This window comes from Idiotropiscis lumnitzeri, chromosome 8 (assembly GCF_059441095.1).
Source record: "Idiotropiscis lumnitzeri isolate Australia: NSW breed Sydney's pygmy pipehorse chromosome 8, RoL_Ilum_1.0, whole genome shotgun sequence".
Classification (NCBI taxonomy): Eukaryota; Metazoa; Chordata; class Actinopteri; order Syngnathiformes; family Syngnathidae; genus Idiotropiscis; species Idiotropiscis lumnitzeri.
The window spans coordinates 22005715-22029555 of record NC_142398.1 but is presented as its reverse complement, the minus strand read 5'-3'; the positions used below and the strand labels follow the sequence as shown (position 1 = coordinate 22029555).

Sequence of the window (23841 nt, the reverse complement as noted above, 5' to 3'; positions counted from 1 at the left end):
GAAGAGAGACAAAAGAGGAGGAAGATGGAAAAGACAAAAGAACAAAAGAGAAAGGTGATCAGTGAGAACAGTGACACAGGGGTGTCACACGTCTTTGGCTCGGAGCGGAGGTCAGGCATGAATACATGCCTGTGGGAGGGCAGGAGGCTCTCATGTGGCATCCAGGTATGGCCTGGTGCTGTCTGTGGAGTAATAACGCCACGCAGCCTGGTACAACATGTGAATGGACAGGATGACACAATGACGGTCGGGAAAAGGAGGAGGAATATAACATGGCGGGAATTCGGAATGGGAGCTCAGCTAAATGTGGGGGAAGATGACCAAGCGAAAGTCGGGGAGGTCTCAAATCAGGGGGAAAATACGACATTGCATATGCAGGAGACAATGCGAAATTAGGCAAGGAATGCAGGATTGGAAATTAAACGCACGACTGGGGAGGCGGGAAATGGAGGACATAAGTGAAGCAGACAAGACGGGAATGATAACGACATATTCCGCCACGCAAACAATGTGGAAAGACGACAACAACCTCCCGGATTAAGAAGTAGAATCTCACATGCTTGGAGATTATTATTATTTTATTTATTTATTTTTTTTATCAAATTGTATGATGTTAAAAGGAGGACGGGAAAGAATAATGCTGGCACTTTGTATATTGTTTTGAACAAGAGCAACATTCGTGTTGGCCTCATGGAGATTTCGTTTCAATTTACCTGGATGAGGTAGGCTGCAGGGTTTCTCCTCTTTTCAAAGTGCTTCTGTCGGTGCTGCTCTTGGACCTTCAGAGCAAAACCGGAGCCCAGAATACCCTAACGTGAAAGGAAGGAATTTTGTGAAGCGGTTCATTTGAACTCAACATAGAATATGTTAAAGGTGCCCTGGCGAGTTTTTACGATCTCTTTAAGTGAGTGCGTCTCATTTTTTGTCACCTTGCAGGTGACAAGGTTATTCAGAACTTTACATTGAAGAGCTCACAAGACAAAGATCACTCGAAAATGTGAATTTTTTGAGGATTATTCGTCTACTTCTCACAATTTCGGGCCTCATCAGCTTGTTGCAATCACTGTAAATCTTGATTTGTGTATGAAAAGGTCTCCGCAGCAAAGGCGTGTATGTTTCCTCGCGGGCCAATTAAGCGTCTGTACTAACTCCAGCATAGAACATGAACACTCAAGTGTTTTATCACCATTTGAGACATAAACATGCATCCGTAAAAAAACAAACGGATCGCAGACGCTCATTCCTTGTTAGGCAGCAAGTATACCGAAAATAGCAAGGGCCCCTAAACGGAACCTTGTGGAACGCCACACTACGACAGAAGGGAGAATTAGCTCATTGAATAGGACACGCGAATCGATGTCATTGAAAAAGAAAGTCTTGAAAAGTCTGCGCTTACTGCAGGTAAGGCAAAGAAAGAGATCCCCAACAGTGCAAAACCAGCAGACAACATCCTCCCCGTCCATGTCTTTGGTGTCTTGTCTCCGTAGCCAATGGTTGTCAGCGTGATCTGTGAAAAGATGTTCGCGAGTCGGAAAAGAAATCAAGTTCCAACCTGCAATTTAAGAATACATTTTTATACAAGTCTGGCAAGAGATATTCCTCAAAACTCACCGTGCCCCACCACAAGGCATCAGCATATGTGGCAAACTCCTTGTTGAATTTATTCTCCACAAGGTAGACAAGGAAGGAAGAGAAGATGAGAACCAAGAAACCGATGTACCAAGCAGTCACCAGCTCCTGTGGGCAAAGATCAGCAGACATTCAGAGCACAGGGTTACAATCTGGGGCTCAACTTTTGCCAAACTGGCTGGTTATCACGGCCATAAAACTCCATCTTTGTCACATCTGACCCGAAAATCCGACTGGTTCCGTTTCACGAATGCGGTCATGTAAACGTCTCCTTTTGATGTCGCTGTAGAGTAGTGACCAGCTTTCGCATTGTGATTGTGGGAACATGAAAGACAATTGGGAACTTCTACAATTATTTAAATCATGTAAGTGAATGTTCATGTCAAACGGTGTTCCGCAGGGTTCAATTCTGGGGCCTCTTCTGTTTTCATTGCATCTGCTCGAGCCGGTCCGTCTCTTTGGAATGAGCTCACGCTAATCGATGGGCAAGTCCTCCCATCTTTGAAACACATCTTAATACTATTTTTTATTCTTTGGCTTTTGACTCAGCATTCGACTTGCTTTTGGTTTTATCGTTTTTGTGCTTTTTACTGTCTTCATTAATAATTTGTTTTATTGTTTGTAGTTGTGTGACTTGCTTTTGCTCCATGTGCTGCACTTTGTATAGAGAAGTTTGGTTGTCTTGAAGTGCTTTCTGAATACAACTGAGTTGATTTAATATTCATCCTACCACAGAAACGTTCAAATCAAGCAATGAAAGTCATGCCTTGGCAGCTATATCGATGGAGAGAGCATATATTTTACATTATTGATCACAGCTCGCTTATTGAATTATTCAAGAGATTATTCACTTTAACACGGTACAGTTTGATAGCAGTGGAAAAAAAAATCCATAAGTGCAAAACAGAGGCCGGCGTCGGCTTCTACATGAGGAATGCAAAGGTCGTGTGCGCGTTTGTGCGTCCGTGCGCATTCGTCAAAGTGGAGAGCAGGGACTAAGACGCCGAGTAGGCGCCATTCGTTTGTGGTCGTCCTCACGCCTACCTTGCTGTGTGCGTAGACCACAGAACCGAGCAGCTTCCATGTACCCCCTCTCCGGTCCATGCGCACCATGCGTAGGATCTGTAGGAAACGAAGGCTACGCAGGACTGAAGTGGCAAAGATGTTGCCTTGGCTTCCTGCTGACACCACAGCAACTGATGCAATCAGCACTATGATGTCTGCGAGGTACACACACAAAAAAAAAGACTTGTGATACAATAACGCATTTGTGTAGAAAAAGCAGTGCAAGAGCGTGGAGAGTTGCAGGATTTTTGCTTGGAGTGAAAGCGCTGAATAACCTTCAAGTTTGACTATTTTATATGCATTTTGGCTCTCAATTGCTTCTTCACACAGCCAATTTCTCTCTCTCTCTCTCTCTCTCTCTCTTGCTCTCTCTCTCACTCTTTCTCTCTCTCTCTCTCTCTCTCTCTCTCTCTCACACTCTCTCTCTCTCTCTCTCTCACACTCTCTACGCCCCCCCCCAAATTGGTGCCAGTGATTCTAAATTCTGTATGCTTAAGGTAGCGTAAGGAGCTGGCAACCAGTCCAGACTGCCTCTTGCCCCAAGTCAGCTGGGCAAAGCTCCGGCACACCCGCAACCCTTGTGAGGGTAAGCGTTACAGATGTTTGATGAGTTAAATGGGGGGGGGGGTAGAAATAAATTTCAAACAGAGCTACAGAGTTGATGTTTAAATGTCACCACTCTGTCTTGTACTGTTGGCAAAATTGCTGCTTGTCTTGTTTCCACAATCCTCCCGAGATCAGCAACATCATAAACAAGCACATCGATGTTAGCGTGAACAAAGTGGGGTCACATGTCACCCATGAGCCGTATTCCCCTTCCATCAGTCTTTCCAACTGTTCTTTCCAAGAGGCAGCAGAGGGATTCGTGTCTAAATAATGGAAAAATAAAAGGCCTCTGATGCAAAGTCATTGCGTAAATGCATTCTTCTCTTATGAGCTTCGACCACAGCTCTCAATGACACGTGCAAGCGCTGGTCAATCGCATGCCATGGAATTTTGCCTCCGACCTAACATTATCTTCCGAGCACACCAACAAGGCAACTAAACGATGCAGCAGGCAGCGGAAAAAAAAGGGAGAGGAAATCGTAAGACGGACGGCGAAATGACATTATGGTGGGAAGTGGAGGTGGGCTGATGTCAGAACTCACCAATGACGCAGAAAGGCTTTCTGGCAAAGCGCAGTCGTCCCTGCCATCCTCGATAGCGACAGCAGCATCCCGCCGACCAGATGCGGATGATGTACTCCAACCCGAACACCACAATCATGACAAACTCCTACAGGGCGTTCAACAAATGACGTCTTAGCAGGAGACACAAGTCAGAGCGTCTTTGGATCATGTCAACGTTGAAAAATGCCCGCTCGTGTCTCGTACCAAAATAAGCAGACAGTAAGAGGAGAAGTCCTGATGAGCTGGAATGGAGGAGAACACCGAGAGGACCAGGCAGCTGAAGACCAAGACGAACCTGCACAGAACGAATAAAAACGGCCCCTCAGAAATATCCGCCAAACGACATTTTCGAAAGGGTGACATTGCGTCAACGGGATTCGTGCCATTTATTATTCAAAGTGAAAACACCGGCCAACCATCTTGTGGGTTATTTTCTGCAGCGAATCGTGAACCTATTATTCAATTTCCTGCGAAATCAAATTAATCCTGTTTGTTTGTGCAACGTGCTTTGCGAAGAAACAAGCAGTAAAAGCGAGCCACTTGGAAAAGTGGTATCATATGACCGTCACATATATAAAAAAAAAATAAGAGAAAAAAACAAACCAACCAGCTCTATGTTGAGAATTATTAAATGATCAAAAGTGTACATTTATTTGTGTTTAGCGTGTCTTTCCTCCTTATTATCATGCTAGTCTGCGTGTTTTATCATGTCATCTTATTTTGGTATATTTGTGGCAAAGAGATACTTTCAGATTTTTTTTATCTGAAGACCTCGGACGAATAGTGCATGTTACTGATATTATTAAATCTGCCTGGCAACACCAGCAAGCTGAATTCTGATTGGATACAAACGCTCACCTAAAAATTCAACACTCGGATATAATATGACATCAATGTGAAGAATATGATGATGATTTCTTGATTATGTTAGGCCAACAGAGAAGGTCTCGACCGCCAATTTTTTTGTGCTGTAACAGTAAGTCGAAGATTTTATACACGGCGTCATTCAAGCTGTTGGGTGGAAGAGGATGGATGGATGGACGGACGTGATACAGTCGAGGAGCGCTGAAGTCTTTGCAGTTCTGCAGCCAAGCACAATTTATTTCTTCCTGCAGTCAAGTCATTACTGGTTATGTAATTTGTCTCCAAGTCTCCACAGCTGTATTGAAGTGGAGACTAGGGACTCATTACTGTCAGCCCCTCGGTGCAAAAACATGCTATCGCAGAGTTGAGAGGAAATCTTTCAATCTTGAAAATCGGGATTCTGTCGCGCATTTCAATGGGAGCTGTGTGAAAATGGTGGGCGTGCAGAGCGGGTCACTGTCCCGTAGCGTGCAATATGGATGCAGAAGAGGACAGTGGTGTTGTGACCTCGGGGAAACCTTGGCCCATACCCAGAAAAAGCAGACTATTTTTCCACATCCACATTATGCAATATTTGACCCGTGCGTTCTCATCGTAACGCTTCGAGAAAAGCTACCGGTGGTGCCGAGCGGCTTAAAACGGCAAAGGAAGCATCAAAGGTTTTAGGGTATCTTTGCTGATATTTGCAGACATTTGAATAATGTCAATTTGCCCGCAAGACGTGATTTAGCGACAAGTATTGTATAGCCGTCAGCTGAACAGCAAGCTCCTCGTCACGAGCACACCTACGCCTCTTGCGCTCGCACAAGGTTGTCAGAGCCCAAATATAATAGTGACAATCAACTCCCTCCAACCATTGCCTCGCTCGTGTTTTCATGCCGAATGTATTTCGTATAAAAGAGGGGCTGCAGAAAAGCACGGCGACGGGGTCATGACGCTCTCAATGAAGTTCATCAATTAGTCGCGCAAAATAGCGTTCGCTGTCGTCCGTGGCGTTGTGCTGCCTCACTCTCACTCTCCCTCGCGATTGTTCGGATCTTTTAGATGAGTAATTTTGTATGACCCTAACTTACAAGCAACAATATGCAAGCACACGCAAAAAAAAAAAAAACACACACACACACACACAATCACCACACAGTGTCAGTGCTACACTTTTTTTTTTTTTTTTTTGAATGCAACTCCTCCACACATGCATCACGTCACACATCAAATGCCATCTTAAATGTCACAGAAGAGTGGAATAAAACCACCCGTATGTGATCCACTTTGAGGTCAGCGTAATGTGACCTACAAAGTTGTGTTTAGTGCGTCTCTCGCAATGACAGGCCAAGAAGTTTGAAGTGAGCGTAACCGAGAGTCTCGCCGAGGGTAATGAAGCGGCGACGGAGATGACTTTGATGCATCAGAGCTCACTGACAAGACGGAGCGTGATGACAACACGCAACTTTGCTTCTCCTCTTTAATCCAAACGGGGAAGCGGTGACTCACGTGGTATGGAGATGCTGTCCATGGTCCTGAACTCAATCTGCACCGTTTCTGTTCTGACGTTAATTGAGCATTGATTGAAAAATACAAATATTGACCTCACTCAAGTACAAATTCACAACAACGAGACGGATTGTTCGGAGCACCACTTTGTCTTTGCTTTTGGAGTCAAAATGGACCCAAGCTGGCTCTCACATAATGCATATTTGTGTCCCTTCTGTTTATTCTTACATCTTTCTCCCAAAAATGTGAAAACAGAAAGAAAAGCATTAACAAATTGAGATGGTCTCGAAATTTTTGATGCTACTAGTAAAGATTTTTGATCATCTAGTGCAGTGTTGGGGGGGGGGGCGCAGTGCGCTCCTGAGGGGGGCTTTTTTCCCGCCATACTACAATAAAGTGCAATTGCACATCCACTCCAGTAGGCGGCGGTGGTGGCGCTCTCCTTGGCCATTGTGCGCAGCGAGTATTAACTCTTCGGTGTTGTTTTGTTTTGCAACAAAAATGCTATTATTTATAGTTGCGGCGGAGAGAGGGTGGGGGGGGCGTGAATTGTTTTCTTGTTGCTCGGGGGGGGGGCGTAACAGAAAATAATTGAGAAGCACTGATGTACCAGAATGACTCACACATCACCGTTAATGTATGAATAATGATCATTTAATGCCTCCAGTGTCTCATTTTTTTTCATACATCCGATTACACGAACTGCAGCTCATTAATTTTGTCTGAAGCTTGCGTTGTCGTTCAATTTCAAGTTCTTGTTGTAACGTACAAGCATGCTCGTGCATTTGAAATATTTCTACATTTCTTCAGGTTAATTCCAGTTCAGAGTCACGCTGAAGACGGTGAAAGACCTCCGCCGAAATTTGTCAGATACGTAAGAAAATCAGAGGTTGTGATTGTGGTCGTTCGTCTTTGTGTGCTCTGCGATTGGCTGGCGACCAGTCCTGGGTGTACCCCGCCTACATTGCCCGAAGACGGCTGGGATACGCTCAAGCATGCCTGCGAGCCTTGTGAGGAGAAGCGGCTCAGATAATGAATGGATGGATTAAGAAAAAAAAAAAAATCAAAATGAAAAAGCTATGCGGTGTTTTGATGACCTTTTGAGCTTTGCGACTTGGAACGATCTGGGACCAACAAAACATCACATCAACATCCAACCAGAAGTTATTCGATCCACGTGTTATTTGGACGCAGGTATGATGGATGAAGTCATTACGAACACGATATGATCCAAGATCACATCTTCACATTGATACAAGCACTTCTTGTTTTTCTTCCCTATTTAGAAACAGATTCTAGGCTCCGCGTTAGTCCATTAATCTTCATGTAGCCGACTCACGGTTCCTGCCGACAACAGCGGGACTCAGATGGTCGCGTCAACAGAAAACTCGATGATGCAATTTGAGCTGAATTACTGCGTAGTTAGGGATTAGAAGACTGAAGCACAGACGACTTTGCAAATTGTTATGTCGGCACCCGGTGCTCGTTTTGGTGGCATTTGAGTGTTATTGTTGTTGCGGCAATATTCTAATCAGCTTTGCTTATGTGGGCACTAATTGTGATCACGTCGTTAGTCAAACATCACCAAAAATCTGTTGGCTGTCGGATAATGCGTCCCTGTTGCAGGATCTCGCAAATTCAGTTTGGACTTTATGATTGGCGGCATCTTGGCACGAAGAGGAGAAGAGAAATCATTCAGGCAGCCGCCGTCCTCATTTACTCTCCGTGTTGCCGGCCGAGATTGCTGGAGGTCCTCGCACGTCCCCAGAACATTTGCTAACCGTCTACTGTAATGTGCTGTAAAATCATCACGAGAGTAAAATGACGTGCTGGGAGAAGCAACCGCCCTTCATGCAGAGAGCGACCCATACCATCATTTTTAAAAAAATGCTCTTGGATGTGAGCGGTCATTCATCCTCACTTCTTTCATTTGAGTGTTCCTCACACAGAATTCCCTCGATCCGCGTAATGGGAGTGAAGAGCGTCCACGGCCGTCACCATTGGGATTTATCTGTGTCATTTGCAAGCTTATTGATTCTTTCCCCCATTTTTAAAACGCCCACAGTGACTTTCTCGCTCAGTCTCATTTACTTGGCCGTGATGCGGTGCGTTTCGCGGCGACCCACTTTTCAAAGAATCTTTCTATTGATTCACCACATATGTAAGCTTTCGCTGGTCACCGGTGGCTCATTTTTTAGGTCCTCCAGCCAAACGCATATTTATGATGCCGGGTGAAGAAACCAAACAGTGGCACGGGCATCGGTGTTGGACAGAAGAAATGGACTTGGAAGGGAGTCAAGATGGGAAGAAACGATTTGATTTGTCCACAATAGGCCCGACCAGATGATGTTCTGGTCACAACTCGATCATCATGTGGTCACAGGAACAGCCACCTCTCAAAAAACAAAACGAGGACTTCAGTTTGTTAAGCATAAAAAAAGGCCAAAAGTCAAAATGTCACGTCACAATGCAGCGATTGAAAAAAAACAACAAAACGATGATCTTCAAACATGCACGTTGCCGCCGCACCTGCGCTGCAAAATCTTTTGCTCGATCAAATAGCACTTAGCAACCCAGAGGGCCACGGCAACAGGCAAATGGAAGTGAAAATGAGCAGCGGGCCCAAGTGTCGTACTCAAAATGCATTTACTGTGATCTGCTCAGACAAACCCCGATGACCTGAGAACAGAGAGGACCATTTAAGCAGCACTGCCAGAAACGGGAGAGGAACATTTTGTGATTCGACTCGGAACGTGAAAAATAATCTTTCAATGCGACCTGGCAGCTATGCAAAAATATGCAAATATTGTATGTATATGCAAACTATCTTCTGGGCTCGTTCACCAGGCTGCGTGCACACTATTACGTGTGTTGGCCTGAACACAATTTGGCCAGTAGGTGGCACAATTTCTCACTTAAACTTAGTTTAAAGCAAAATCATATTCAAATAAATACTAAAACACGCGATGCAAACATGTGAAGGAATATATATATATATATATATATATATGTATATATATATATTTCTATTTCCACTCCATTGAAGGGTTTGTGCACATTTGATAATGCAAAATATTGTGCATAGAAGCCCTTTTATGCAGCAGACGATGAAATCCTCTATTCTTATCTTCCGTATATCAAATTTGAGAGAAGCGATCCGCCTGTCTGACCGCAGTCTGATTCCGTGGCGTCAGGTTTATGAAGGCAGTTAAGAAACAATGTTCCATGACAGACAATTTGAACAAGAACAATATGAACAATCAGCTTTTTTCCCCCTTGAAATCTGGATCGCCAACTATGCCTGCACTTACCACAAACGCTCGAAAAGCTGTTCCCGGTTTGCGGTATGATGGACGAGTAAACTTATTATACGCAGGGTAATAGAATCAAGAACGATTGCCTGTGGCAGACAATGCTATCGCGACAATGCCGTGCAATCGAGTAAACCCTTCCATATGTTTGATGCACTGGTCAAAAAGATAACTCGGGCATTGTGGGCCATTTGGACTGGCTCCGTTTTGTAGAACTAGTTCAGTTGTCTCGGAAGAGGACAGCTCATTCACTTCAACAAATACAGTGAAAATAAAAAATCTACACGCACCAGCTGAAATCCGATGATTTTGTCACCAAAATGTCAGAATGGTGTGAAAAATTCCAATACAGCCTTTTAGCACAAATCTAAAGTCTTTGCGAGCTTTTCTACTGACACACACGTGGCCTAAACTCCAACAGGTTGTCCACTTTGAAACTAAAGTCTCAGTTGTGTTTCTTTCTGACTTTGAGGCCTTTTCACAAAAATGACCGTATTTTCAGTCTGACAAAGTCCAAACGAGATAACACTTGGAGTCATTGTGCTTAGAAACCAAAGATCAGAAATCTTGGGGTGCTGATGGACTTTTAGCAATCACTACAACACCTTTTTGCCATCTGACAAATATTTCCAGATTAACTCACTCACTCCCAGCTGAGAAAAAAAATTATCTTTGACGTCTTTAGCCGTCAATGGCAGTAAATGAGTCAACGGGTTGCATCCTCCAAGCGGACCATGAGAAAGCTATCCATGCTTTTATCTCCAGTAGACTTTATTTTGGTCACCGTCTTCTAACTGGACTCCCTCAAAAGAGGATCCAACAGCTGCAGCTCTTTCAGAACGCGACATCTTTTGCTTCTGACCGCAACAAAGAGATCAGAAGATATGACGCCAGTCCGAAAGGCTTTACACTGGCTCCCAATAAAATTCGGCTACTGGTCTATAAATAACTGAATGGTTTGAGTCCTGTACACATTAAAGATAAGGCGATGGAATAGAAACCCTGTCGGGCTCTGAGATCTCTCGACTCGGGTCAATTAGTGGCGCTCAGGGTTCAAAGTATACATGGTGGAGCTGCATTTAGCTGTTATGCTGCACACAAATTGAAAAAGCGGCCGACAGAGGTGAAGTCAGCCCGGAGTTTACATTTTAAAAACGTTTTTCTCAATACTCAACTAAACCTCTCGTATGCTGCTACGAATTGCTCTGTTTGTTGTATTTTTAGTTCGGGGACCCGCCCTCCCTTGGAAGTGAGATGTTACGTCTCAATTTACCCCACGTTCGAATATTCACCACACGGTCCCTACGCCCGTTTGCAACGTTTTGTTAATTTCACAGCGTAAGACTGAGAGGGCCACCACGGACGGCCACGGCCACGGCCACCGTCTTTGACGCGCTTCCAAACACATTCCCTCCAGTCTCATGTGGACTTGTGGTATGTGACATTCCCGGCTGCACACCGCTGCTAATTGGGATTAGCATATCGCACACCAAAACAATACGGCGGTGTTAAGAGTCCGCCAGGTCCGGTGGCCTTTATACCCCAAAGGCCCGGTAATCCCTCCGTCTCTGTGAGCAGATCTGATTAAATCTGACGGAATGGAGCCCATTATGAGCATCCACAAACTCGGGCGCTTACTGCAAATCCGGCCGTGGTACAGATACTGGAGCGGAGCATCTGAGCCAGGACGGGCGGCTTGTTTGGACGAGCCGATGAACACTACTTGCTGATTCTTTACCCGCCGAGTTCGAGCAAGAGAACATCAGAGCACGATTACGGAGCGGCGGAGAGGAAAGACACACGTCCACACTCTGAAACGTCGATAAACGCACAGAGTGTTTTTTTTCCCATGCTTGCTTCTGAATCAGTGACACAAAACTAAATAAACTAAATTTGCTCACCAAGCATCAACAAGTGGGACAATCACACCCCCAAAAAACGACAACAGCATTCTCAGATTGAGTTGATCGTTTGCTGTTGAATTTGCTGTGTTTTACGGTCCGTTTGTTGCACACTTTGAGTGTCTATAATCCAAGGTAGTAAAATCCAAATTACAGCTGGAAATTGCGATCTACACAACATCCTTTGAAAGACACTCAGATGGCAAACATAAATCGATTCATATTGTCTTTTTTTCCTGCTCTCTGTCGCACGGACGTTTACTTTTATCGTTGCTCGTGTGAATAGCGAGAGCCAAAGATGTCATCTTAACTGTATCTAACATCACAATAACACAATACAACTTTATTTAGAATAAAAATATGTTTCAAAAGTGGACAGAGAGGGGGCGGGGCTTGCCAAACATTTAATGGGAGCTCATTCCAGCAGATTCAAAAGCAATATCAACGCAGCCGCAAGAGCGACCACCTGTTTCCGCCGCTCCAGCCCACTCCGGGCTTGTCTCGTCTTTCTCACGCTTTTGTTTTTATTCACGAGCCTCCGCGTGTTTCTTGTGCCGTCTCGCGCATACTGGAGACATGGATGCACGGTTTTGTACAGGCTCAGAGACATGCCTCCCGTGTTAGCAAACGGCAACGGCCGCCGTAGCGTGGCCCGACATTGCCCGGCGGGCTGAGCAGGAAAAGACGTGCAGAGGTCGTGCCGTCTGTTGGAGAGTGTTGGAGGGGGCAGACTGGATGGGCGGGTGGCGTTTATTTTTTTTTTTGTCTATATTTTGTTGCAAAACAACAACTCACATGATGGCAACACACTGGGCTAAGAAGCAGACTAGCGTCTCACCTTTTTTTTTTTTTTTTTTGGGGGGGTCAACAGCTGCACTTCATTCTCAGAATCGCGCCTCCTTCGAGTTGCCTCATTTGCCATTTCTAATTTGAAAACAACTGTCCCCACATTCTGATCATTGTATTTTTATTCCTTCTCATCTCTTCGCTGTTTCCAGATGACTTGGGCTAAACTCAAATCCAAATTACGCTACGTCACAAAGCGTAGTCTCACACCCTCGAGTCTGAATTGAAGAGGAAGGAGCCAAGGAAATGAGGCCAATTTCCCTGCAGGGCCTCAGAAACCAGGAGAGTCTAAACAAGTTCGACCCAGAAGAGATATCAAACTGCTGCCTAATAGCTCTGACCCTCCTACATCCTGCTAGGTGTCCCTCTGGGCGCGCTACGAGGCCCCCTGATTTCCTCTTTTAGGTGTCCTCTCTCAATGAGCCTCGCCTTTGACATTTTTGCTCAATCTGGCTTCTATTTTTAGAAAAATATACTCAAAATATAGGCTCCTAACGGTCAGAAATATTGCGCTTTGCGAAAAGTGAATTTGCTGCAAAAAAGTTATGCTTTGGCCAGACGACTGGGGCCTCGAAGGGAACTTACTACACGTCCAGTGGCAGTAAAAAAAAAAAAAAAAAAGGAACGGGGATCAGTTGCATGCACCAAGTGTGTAGGGCAGACGAGAAGTTCAAGAGTTTCCATCCAAACACGATCGAAGGAGTCGGCCGGCGTCTGCCAGCGAGAGCAGCACACTCTTTTTCCACCGGGGAGAAGTTATGGAGTGATTTGCATGTCATCCAAAACCAACTTCATCGCGCAGGAAATGAGCGAGTATGGATGTGTGTGAGACGGTCGAGTTAGTCGGGACTACTTGGCTCGCCGAATACACACACGCCACTCGTTCTCCAAAGTCAACAAGTGCGATGGCGGCTGAAGCGTGGCAGCTCACAAAGCGGCACTTGACGCCTCCAGCTGCTGCAGAGGTTCGCCGCATACCTTTGGGAGCTCAACTCTCACGATAACCGGAATCCGGAATCAATTCTGCATTGAGTCGGCTCCAAAAGTCTTATTTCATATCTTCGCAGCTGGCCACTGTGGATCATGTGAGTCCGCAATAAAAGCTTTCATTCATGCCTCGCTTGTTCTTGCGATCCGGGCACACCGTGTCAAACACGTGCGGTAAATGTTGAGCAGAAAACAGCTAAATAAAGAACATGCACCAGAATAAGAATTCATGGATCAGAGCGCTCTCACCGGCTCGAATAATCACAAAAGACTCATTCTGAAAGTGAGTGCGTCTGTCTCTCTCTGACAGTGCAGACAGGTGTGAGGTGTGAGGGGGGGGGGGAGAGGAACAGATCAAATGGAAGAGAAAAAAAAAACCTCTTTGAAGTACTCCAAAAGAGAGACAAGGGTAAAAACATCTGAAACAATGAAAAAGGAAAAAAAAAAGTCTGTGAATTCTCTAAAGTTGAGCGAGGGTAACGGCGACGGAGGCCAAGAGAGAATTAAGAGGTGCAAGAGTTTGCGCACAGGCCGCGGCAATGTTTCTATTTCACCTCCCCCTCCCGATTTTCCGTCTGAGTAACACGGTCCTCTGGCGGTAAGCCTCACACCGCCAACGTGTTTCCATTTGGCTGTCTGCTTTGCTGCCATACTCTTGATCAGTCTGTCTGCTCGACTTCAGATTCACACCATCTTTCTCATCTTCCATTCGAGAGGTTTTTTATTTTTTTTAATCGAGTCTCATCCAGTTATACCGACTGACAGCATCTCAATGTTCATCCAAGTAAGGAAAGAGGTCACCCTCGAAACGTGGGTCAGACTCGGGGAAAAGGAACGAAACAAAATGTCGTTTGGGGACACAAAATCTTAGATAGAATAATAATTATTTTGCTGTCGGAAACAAACTTCAACTGAGATTCGTTTTTGGTTGTAGGGGAGAAACATAACCACCTTAAAAAAAAAAAAAAAAAAAAAAGCTGCTTAACATTCACATTCTTGAAACAAGGAAATCAAATCCAAGTGGGCTTCACAAAGCATTTCATTCAGAGTTACAACATCAGCGGATGAAAAGGCGAAAAGGGAATAACAATCAGATAAATCAAAAAGTTCTGGCGCCAAGTCTGTACCACATATTTCAGGCAACGTGTGTTTGCGACAGGTATTAAAAATTAATAATCCCCTTGAAAGCAGCCACGTGGAGCTGACGCACGGAACACGCACGTCTGACTTGGTGGAAAAAGTAAGGAGTAGGAAAAGTTGCCGTCCGTCTGGAGTTGGCCACGCAGCCGCCATTGGACTTTGGGTGACGGGTCAAAGGGCAACTTGAAAAGCAACTCAAGCGGAAACACGTTGGATATTCCAGATTTCACGCATTTCACTTAAAGGACGGAGAATTCACATTCGGAAACCGAGACTGAACAATATTAGGATGCAAATGCCACATGTCAAGTCTAACAAGGTCAATAAATAATCACCAACGGTTTTTTTTTAAAAGCAATATTATCATTCGACATGTAAGAAATGGTCCAACCATTAATTTTCGATACTGCTTGAATCCAGGTGACAACTCATTGAAATAACTTATCAGTGTTAAATCCGAGACTATACGTTATGATTTTATCAGTTATTGGTTTTAAACACTGTTTCCGAATTTTTAAACTCTCGCCGATTTGCAACGTACACTCACTCTACATCAGTGTTTCTTAAAAAGTGGGGCGGGCCCCCCTGGGGGGGCGTTATGCGATGCTGAGAGGGGCGCGTGTGACCCTGGGGAACATGATTTTTTTGTTTTCCCGCCGTACGACTAAAGTGTAATTGCACCTCCACTCCACTAGTTGGCGTTGGCGCTCTCCTTGCTCATTGTGCGCTGCGAGTATTAACTCGACGGTGTTGGTTTGTTTTGCAACGAAAATGATATTATTTATATTTGCGTGGGAGCGTGGGTGGTGGTGGGGGGGTGTGCGAATTGTTTTCTTCTTGGTTGGGGAGGGTGGGGGGGCGTAACAGCAAATAATTGAGAAGCGCTGCGCTACATGATGCCAAGGTAAAAGACAGCTGCCTCCACACACATCAGGCACTCTTTTCACTGACACATTTTTTTTTACAAGCAAAGGGGGTTGCACCGTACTGTATTTTAGTTGTTAAAACAAATTACGTTTTCAACTTCAATTTTACAAAATCCGTCCGGCTTTCTGACGAGCCGCACTACACCAAATAGACGACGACTTTCCGACGGCCGACGGCAGATTGGTGTGTTGAGGCCTTTTTAACCATTATGGGAAAACTCACTCACTTTAAGAGTTGTTAAATTTATTAGATGACTAATTTTCAAAACGCGTCAGCCCAACTCATGGCCTGATATTTTCAGTCAGTCACATCTGAAATTCACCCTTGCGTTTATGATGACTTTGAAAAAAAAAATGTTGAATATCAACAGGAAAACAAATTACGGCTGTTCAATGAGGCACTTCACTTGCGTATTTAAGCTGATATTATGCACCAAGATGTTGCCGAAAACAAATTGCTCACTATTCCCCAAGCATGAATATTCAAATTAGATGTTGGCTTTGTGTTGGAGAGATTGTTGAAAAATGTCAGGAGTATGTGGGTTGCTCCCTCAAACCATATTACCCACAAAAAAAAAAAAGATTAACTCATAAATGTGAAATTCAAGCCTAACCTCAAGTGGTCTTGCTCAGATAAAAGTTGAGCATCTGGAAAAATTCAATTACGTGTCGATTTTATGGATCCGAGTCAGTACTTTAGGGCTTTGCACTGCAGTAGAATTTTGAGGGTGAAAAGAAATCCAAGAACAAACTGTACGCATGATGATTATGATTATTTGATGAGTTTCAAGACAACTATGACAGCGGAACACAACAAGATGTTACATTTTTAAATGAATCAAAAAACAACAACAAATTCAAATGTTGAAGTAAAACTGAATTAACTCCTATCTAAAATCTGCTGCCCTTATTTCAACCGATCGTAGGCTTACACTCGATTATTTACACCTCAAATGACTTCCATCAAAAGGAAATTCCTTCGCATGACGCAAACGCACTCATATGACCACCAAAACGCAGTACCCGACCCGATTCATCGCCAACTTGGGGGCGAAATCTCTCGCTTCCTCTATTATGGCGCACCTGCAGAACGGGATGTGGTGGCGCCCCGTTGGTTTTGGTGAAGCCTGCTGTCATGGTTGCTACTTCTGTATTTAATACACGCATAAGGCTCACCATAATATTGGGCGCAGGTCAAACATAGATTATTTTAAAACGTATGGTATCATGCACGTCTGCCGTCATATGTTTTTATGTGCAATGGAGAAGACAAATAATGCTAAGATGTGAATAATTCGCACACACAACGGCATGAATTAATTTCCCAGAGAAATGCTGGATGTCCAAAGAGTATAAGTGTTCATTAAAATGGCAAGGCAAGCAATTTCCCACCCACTGGTAGACTTTCTCCGTTCAAGGGGTCGCTAATGTGCGTTTTGTGTGTCGATAAATGCACATTGCAACAGGTTGCGTGTACATTTGCGTTCTGGCCACTCATCCGTTTCGTCACTTCACACTGAGGACTGCTGAAGGGCTTATCTAATATTAATTTATGTATTTAAAATAAATATATTTATGTTGTTGAAAATTTGACGGGCAGGATAAGCCTCCCAATGTCAGTTTAAGTGCAATAAATACTGATGTTTTTGTACAATTACCGGGCCATTCTATTCAATTGAAATATCTTTTTTAAAAAAAAAAAAAAGACAAAGTAATTCAACAACGAACGCGGTTGCTCTTTTGGGAGAGTAATCAGTAATCACAACTAATTACTTTTATAAAGTAACATTCCCAACACTGATGAAGAGACGTTGGTGTGTCTATTTCGAGGACTTCCATTCTTAATTTCTCCCTTTCCACCTCTCCATCCAATTACACTGCATTACACAGTGTAATTACGCTTTTAATTAAGGCTTTGGATGTTGACAATATACATGCTTAGCCCGCCTCAATTGCTCAAATTCCCGCTGTGCTTGAGACACAGCGCGTTTGCAATAAAAAAGACCTCGAGTTTTCAAAAATGTATGCCTACAGCACAGCATAGCATTGAAATATTGCATAATACACGACATTGCCCCATCATCAAAGGACGACTTGCATGAGGCAAAACGAGAAATATTGAAAACCTGCAGTATGTCATGGAGGGTCGGTTTGAAATTCCCGTCGAACATCATTACCAACGAGCGGAGAGTTGCAGTTCTTGTAGGAATTCTAGATGTAATGTCGGACAGACTGTACCTAAGCTGAGTTTACAAGAGTTGCTTTGAAATTCCAAACTAATTGCTTGCAAAAGAAAGTCAAAGCTTACATTTGAAGTTCTCACATGAGACGGAGGGATTTCTTTTTGTGATCTGCACAAGTCCGGTGCAACGCACGTTCAAAATCTGCTTATAGCAGAGGTGGCCAAAAGAGATGGGCATTCCATCCCAAAGACGGAATAGTGCGTCCATTTTGGGGATGAACTAAGCAAGGACGGTCGTGGGTTTTTGTCCGTCTCTTTAATGGTCCCGAACTGGGTCAAATCGTCACGTGTCACATGGCTATGAATCAGACAATCAATGCATCGGCACACTCCCGCTGCCTCGGCAGAGCGAATAACATAATCAAGCACTGCTCTCGTCCTGTTGCCCTCTCGACAGGTGCATCGGGGAACACACACATTGTCATTTGGTGACAATACACGCAAGGAATGATGGATGGATGGATGAGGACTCGCGGATGAGTGGCGTGTGGACGGCTGGATAGTTGAATCTGAATATGAGTTGGCTGTTGAGTGGGCTTTAAGTACTTCTATGAGTGTTTATGCGTGTGCCTGTGCCAGAGGGGAGCGTGGGCATGTGTGTTGCCAAGAGTGCGACAGCGTATGAGTGGAGAAACGATCAAGGTTGCGTGGCCTTCCAGTCCGAGTACTTTCCATACACTTTGAAAGCGTACATACTTTAAAATTAACAGCCCAACAAATGTTCCCTCTCCGGTTGACCTTTTTTTTTACAAAAACGCTTCAAAAACACAACTATGTCAACCAAACGAAGCAAGAGCTCAGAAGCCTTTCAGGGTGTAGAAGCAGATGGTGGCAAATCTGCTTCGTATGCATTCATCTTCGTCCAGGTGCAAAGAGAGAAACAGGGCAGAGGCGCTTAATGCATGCATAGCCAGTAGAGTCTGTTCAAAAAGTCATTATATAGTCCTATTCATGAGTCGGAAGGCACAAGCCCAGGCTGAGGCAGTCAGGCTCGAAAGAAAGATTAATTGTGTTTGACAGGGTTTTCTGCTTACAAGTTGTTTTTTGTGGTGATGAACTAGTTTACATTCATTACATTTTCCACTACAAAACTGAGTCGGTGCAGTCAATAAAAAAGACCAAATTAGTGAGAAGAAAAACTCAGCTTCAGGTCGTAATTAATAACTAACTGCATTTCTTTGAAGAAGTCTAAAAATAAATCATGAAATTAGGCTGAGCAACTTAACATTATTTACAATTAATAGAATGTATTCTTTATTATAAAAGGAACCTCAGTTACAGTACATTAAAGGTAATGAGCAAAACGAAGCCAGGAGTACCAAGAACATTTTTGTACCGTGTAATTTATTATTATTTTTTTTAAATGGCACAAACGCGTATTGGAGATTAGGCGCTAAAACTTTCATGTTTGAAATGCATACTAAATTTCTTCAATAAACACTAAAGAGGTAGTTGGTTTTCCGGTTCCCTGCAAATAATTCCCCAATAATTCTGCTTCAACATCCTCACATCTGTAGCCGAACTAAAATATAAATCACTCAGACAAATATTTTTTCCAAAATCCTTACCAGCCACATGTGGAATCGAGCTTTGCTGCAGCAGGAAACACGGTTCAATAGGATTGCAACGGGAAGCTGATAAAGCGTCACAAGCACTAAAATTAAACAGAGAAACACTTTTTTTTTTGCACAAACTTTAACTGGATGCAATATTAAAATACATTCCTGTTCCCTTCTGGCCTTTTGCAAAACAATATATTCTCCATTCCTTTTAACCACGTTCATCTATGTTACGCGATCGGGCTACCGTGCCCCAAAACTAATCTTTTCTCACCGCAGTCAAGCTAGCCTATTCAAAGCCCAAGTGGGTAATATGAACCATGTGTCGCTGTCATTTCAGTCTCTGTTATTCCAACAAGCAGCTGTTGAGTGATCCCGTTCGAAAATCCCTCCCTCACCTGACACTCAGCCTTACATGCTATCGGCTCCGATTTATTTGGTGAAGACCTCAATAACTGAGATGATTTGCCAAGTGAGCAGCAGACACGACGAGCAAATAAAACCCTAAAACAAACACAAAACATTTTTCACAGTGGTATTAAGTAAATGTTTCCGAATAGAGTAGAACAAAGGCGTAGAAAAAAAACATCTATATTATTGATATTTGAAGTATTTATCATCATTAATATAAATGCACTGTGACAATTTTTTTCCCTCTCTCTCAGAGTTAAAATGGTGCCTGACGGATACTGTATGTGAGAGGCCTGAGTGCAAAATTTTCACAACTTCACTATTTTTTTTTTTTTCAATGAAAGTATCATACACACTAGTGGTCACATTAGGACATGAGAGAGAGAGAGAGAGAGAGAGAGAGAGTGCCTGCATTCCAAGAACATGCATGCTAGGTTGATTGGGCGCTCTAAATGGCCCCTAAATATAAATGTGAGCGTCAGTGGTAGTTTGTCTTTGTGTGCTCTGCGATTGGCTGATGACCAGTTCAGGGTGAACCCCGCCTACTGATTGAAGACAGCTGGGATCGGCTGCAGCACGCCCGCGAGCGACCCTCGTGAGGAGAAGCATCTTGGATAATGAATGAATGCATGAATCCATCTGGTTAATTATTATTTCATGAATGAGAGATGAATCAGAAAACAGTGTTTAGACGATCGGAACGCATATTATTGACTCCGGTTAAAGCCACGTACGGGCGGTCGAGACGTGTCGCAACGCTAACGCACTGCAACCTTGTGTTCATGCCTATTTCAATTACGCTCTCATGCCTCGTTAACGAATTGCTCCAAAAAGCTGACACCAAGTCAAACAGTCTTAAAAAAAAAGTGGAGCCATCCCAAAAAAAAAAAATAATCCTTGATGTCAGCATTGTGACCGATCTCTTCTTTCATCCATCTCATGACCCCCATCCCTTTGCTCACGCTCGATTTGGATGACAGGGGACTTTGCCTGCGGTGACCTCCAGAGCTAACGTAGCGCTAATCTGTTCTGACAAGTCAGCGATATCAAAGTGCTAAATAAGCGGAACAATGGTTAAAGCCATTCATATCTCAGCATTTCAGCACGAGCACTGCAGTTCCCTTGACGATATTCTAGTTCGTATTACGAAGTTACCTCCTGGATTAAATGGAGCAAACAAGTGAGAGCCTCGCATCAGATAATTACGACAGCAATTAAAAAGTGCCACGTGAATTCAGACCATTGAACCAGGACAAAGCAGTGAGTAGCTTCTCATGTAATATTAAACCTCCGCAAAGGTAGTAGAAAATAAATCATCGGTCTTTTAAAGCTCCACAAGGCGTCAAATGTTTCAACAGCAGATCTTGAGAGAAATACGCTTTGTGAGCATTTAATGAATTAACTCTCCGGGTATGTTTTGCTTTTTCTAAAGTGATAATAATCCAAAACATAAAAGAAACCATCACAGAGATTTGACAGCAATTTGAGGTGTTTTCTTTCTTTTGGTATTTTCGTTGATGGGTGCAGTTAGAAAAGGGCGTTTGCGCCGTGGTGGGACGATGCAAAGTTGGCTGCCGCGAGACCGTCTTCAACCCCGATCACGCATCCTTGTGTGACAATCCACACACACACACACACACACACAACTACACACTGTCAATAATAATAATTATAATAATACAAGCAATTGGATTAAAATACATACGCCCCCTCCTATGCCACCAAACATTTTCTTTCATATTTCAAAACTCAAGATGATCCCCAACTTTGAATAATGTTACTGTATGTTGTACCGAACGGGCGAGATCAAGGCTTGGCAACAAATGGACGTGCAGACAGAACGCATACTGTATTCTATTTGAGTTGGCTGTGAATGCGCTCGCCTTTCACAGCGGTTCCCACATTGAGCTTTTAATGTTCCCACATAGAGGGGGCTATGTGAGGCATCACCCCTGCATTGGGTGGTGGTTGCCCCAGGCAACCATTTTACATGGGAAAAGGGAAGCGTACAGTATATGACAGGCTCTTTTCAAAAACGCTACTTTGATTATTCCGAGAAAAAAGTTCATTCATTTTCTCAGACGTGCAAATGTTTCGCTTTTATTGCATCCGGTTCAAAATGAATGGGCGCAGTTTGAACATGCTCAACAAAAGATATTAGAATCTGTTCACAAAAAAAAAAAAATCAATATTTTAAAACTTGGATTATATTGTCCTTTGGAAAAGAGCTCAGGTTTTTTTTGAATGTGTGAACCACAGACAATATCAAATATTTGTATCCGCGTGCGCACGAGCGGAGTTTTCTTCTTTTCCGTATTTTCGTAGATGGGCGAAATTGCAAAGGGCTGTTTGCATCGTCATGGGTGTGAACAGTGGACTTGCTTCCCAGCAAGAGGAGGCAGATGCACTCAAGTCAGCGCGCAAGAGGCGTACACTGTCTTTGTAGACACACAAATGCCGAAGATCAAAGGGACAGCAAGCGGAACCCCCAAGGGTGGATGATATAAAGTTGGCCCGGGCGATCACAGGAGAATGCCTTCCACCCTGATGGCCCTCCCAAACACTAGGTGGCATCTCCAGGGTTGAAAAAAAAACAAGACCTCTTGTGTCATGATTTTTCTTTTTTAATTTAACCATCAAACAGCCATGTTGAGGCTAATTTGACATTGCTGAACGTCCAAGCTCTACTGAGAGCCATTAACAGTTGTACATGGAACAGTAACTGGAACATTAAGAATATCACACAATGACGACAATAATGACTGGATAGACAAAAAAAAAAAAACAAAGGATTCAAAATGCCAATTCTTGTCTCTTATTTTCCTCTCTTTACAGAGATCACGTCAAACGCAGTTTTCTATTTTCTGGAGGGTGGAGGAACATTGCGCACCATTGCGGTACCAGGGACACGCTGACTATCCAGCTGCAGCCCGGGCCCTGTGGGTAAGACAGAGAGGTCAGAGGGCCTCTGGCCTTCCACCAACCCGGCAGCAGTATTAACGGGCTTGTAGCAAATGCACGGCCCGGCGGCGAGGCCCGATGCAGTCTCCCTGATGCACGGCCAGTCAACCGCATCCCGCCAGGCCCAAACTCCAGGAAGTATGCTTGACTTGCTGCATGTCCTTGTGCGCAGCGCCACTCACATTACGACAACCGCGCGTAGCCTACGTCACACGAGAACGAGAGATGGTGAAGCTATTTCCGAACCAGGATTGTCTGTCCTGTGGTAATACAACACTCGGGATGTTTTGACTGCACCCTATCCAAGACGTGCGGTACCTTGGACATCGTAAAGGTGCAATGAGGGCGGAGGAGAGGATCACTGGAACGACGGCATTTATTTTATCGTTCTGTACTTAAAACATTTATCGGCAATGAAACGATTTCATTGCAAAATGACACCGCGTTGATTTCCGGCTTGTTTTATGACAATTTTCAGCAGTTTAATGACAGCAACTATTGAAGGAAAGAATGTCAACCCGATGACGTCGACAAAGGAACGAGGCGAGCCTAATGCTTTTATTAACTTATTTGCCAGGTGTTATTTTCTCATGAAACTCAAAATTGGATGCACCCAAGGTCGGGTCTCGACTGGCAGCCACAAATCTCGAGGGAGCAGTGCGCTCAGCAGGCCGATACGCTGAGTAGCGAGTAAAGTGGAGATGGAGCCAAGTTGAGGAACAACTTGATATATTTTGTATTTAAGGGGGCAAGAAAGACATTAAAACAGTAATTACATTTATCATTATTATTAGCATACAAATATTTATTTATATTCATCTTTTTCCTCATTCACTTATAGCGAGCGCTCGCTGTGAGGCTTATCGATATTTTCATTGTACATATATTATACACAATGTACATTCATTGATTTAGAGTGTAGAAATTGTTCAGTCCAATTCCTCCGCCGACGTCCGAGGGTGGCACGTCCATATCGAACAGCGGAAAGAGGTGTCACAAAAGTCATTGGTTATTTACTGATTTCTAAAAATGGAATTGAAATCATTGACAAATGCAAGATACGTTAATTTTCCTGATCAAGAATGTGCCTGCAAAGTCACTTTAAATGTGTTATTCCGACAGGGAAAGAACAGTCTCAGAGGCAACAAAGCATAAATATAAATATAGCCTGCATGTTGTGGTCCAGCATGGCCTTGTTGACTTGTGACTAAACTTCTGGCCAAAGTCACCAACTAGGCCGGCACAACGATGTATTGACAAGGGTAGGCATGGATTTTTTGTTTCTTCCTAAAATCTAGAACGACAGATTCCTGTTTTGAGCAAGCTTAGGAAAGCAGCA

At 43.8% G+C, this 23841-nt stretch overlaps 1 protein-coding gene across 4 annotated transcripts in view; it reads right to left on the bottom strand.

Moving 5' to 3' along the window:
• LOC148332795 (potassium voltage-gated channel subfamily KQT member 5-like) overlaps window positions 1-23841 on the bottom strand; it is a 39227-nt gene that overhangs the window by 9237 nt on the left and 6149 nt on the right. For all 4 annotated transcript variants that reach the window (XM_088303616.1, XM_088303613.1, XM_088303615.1 and 1 more), the window contains exons 2-7: window positions 4068-4158; window positions 3843-3969; window positions 2674-2849; window positions 1612-1737; window positions 1397-1507; window positions 714-809 (exon numbers count right to left, since the gene is read on the bottom strand). In XM_088303616.1, the coding sequence (XP_088159742.1) occupies window positions 714-809; window positions 1397-1507; window positions 1612-1737; window positions 2674-2849; window positions 3843-3969; window positions 4068-4158 (727 nt within the window). The remainder of the gene's footprint in view (window positions 1-713; window positions 810-1396; window positions 1508-1611; window positions 1738-2673; window positions 2850-3842; window positions 3970-4067; window positions 4159-23841) is intronic.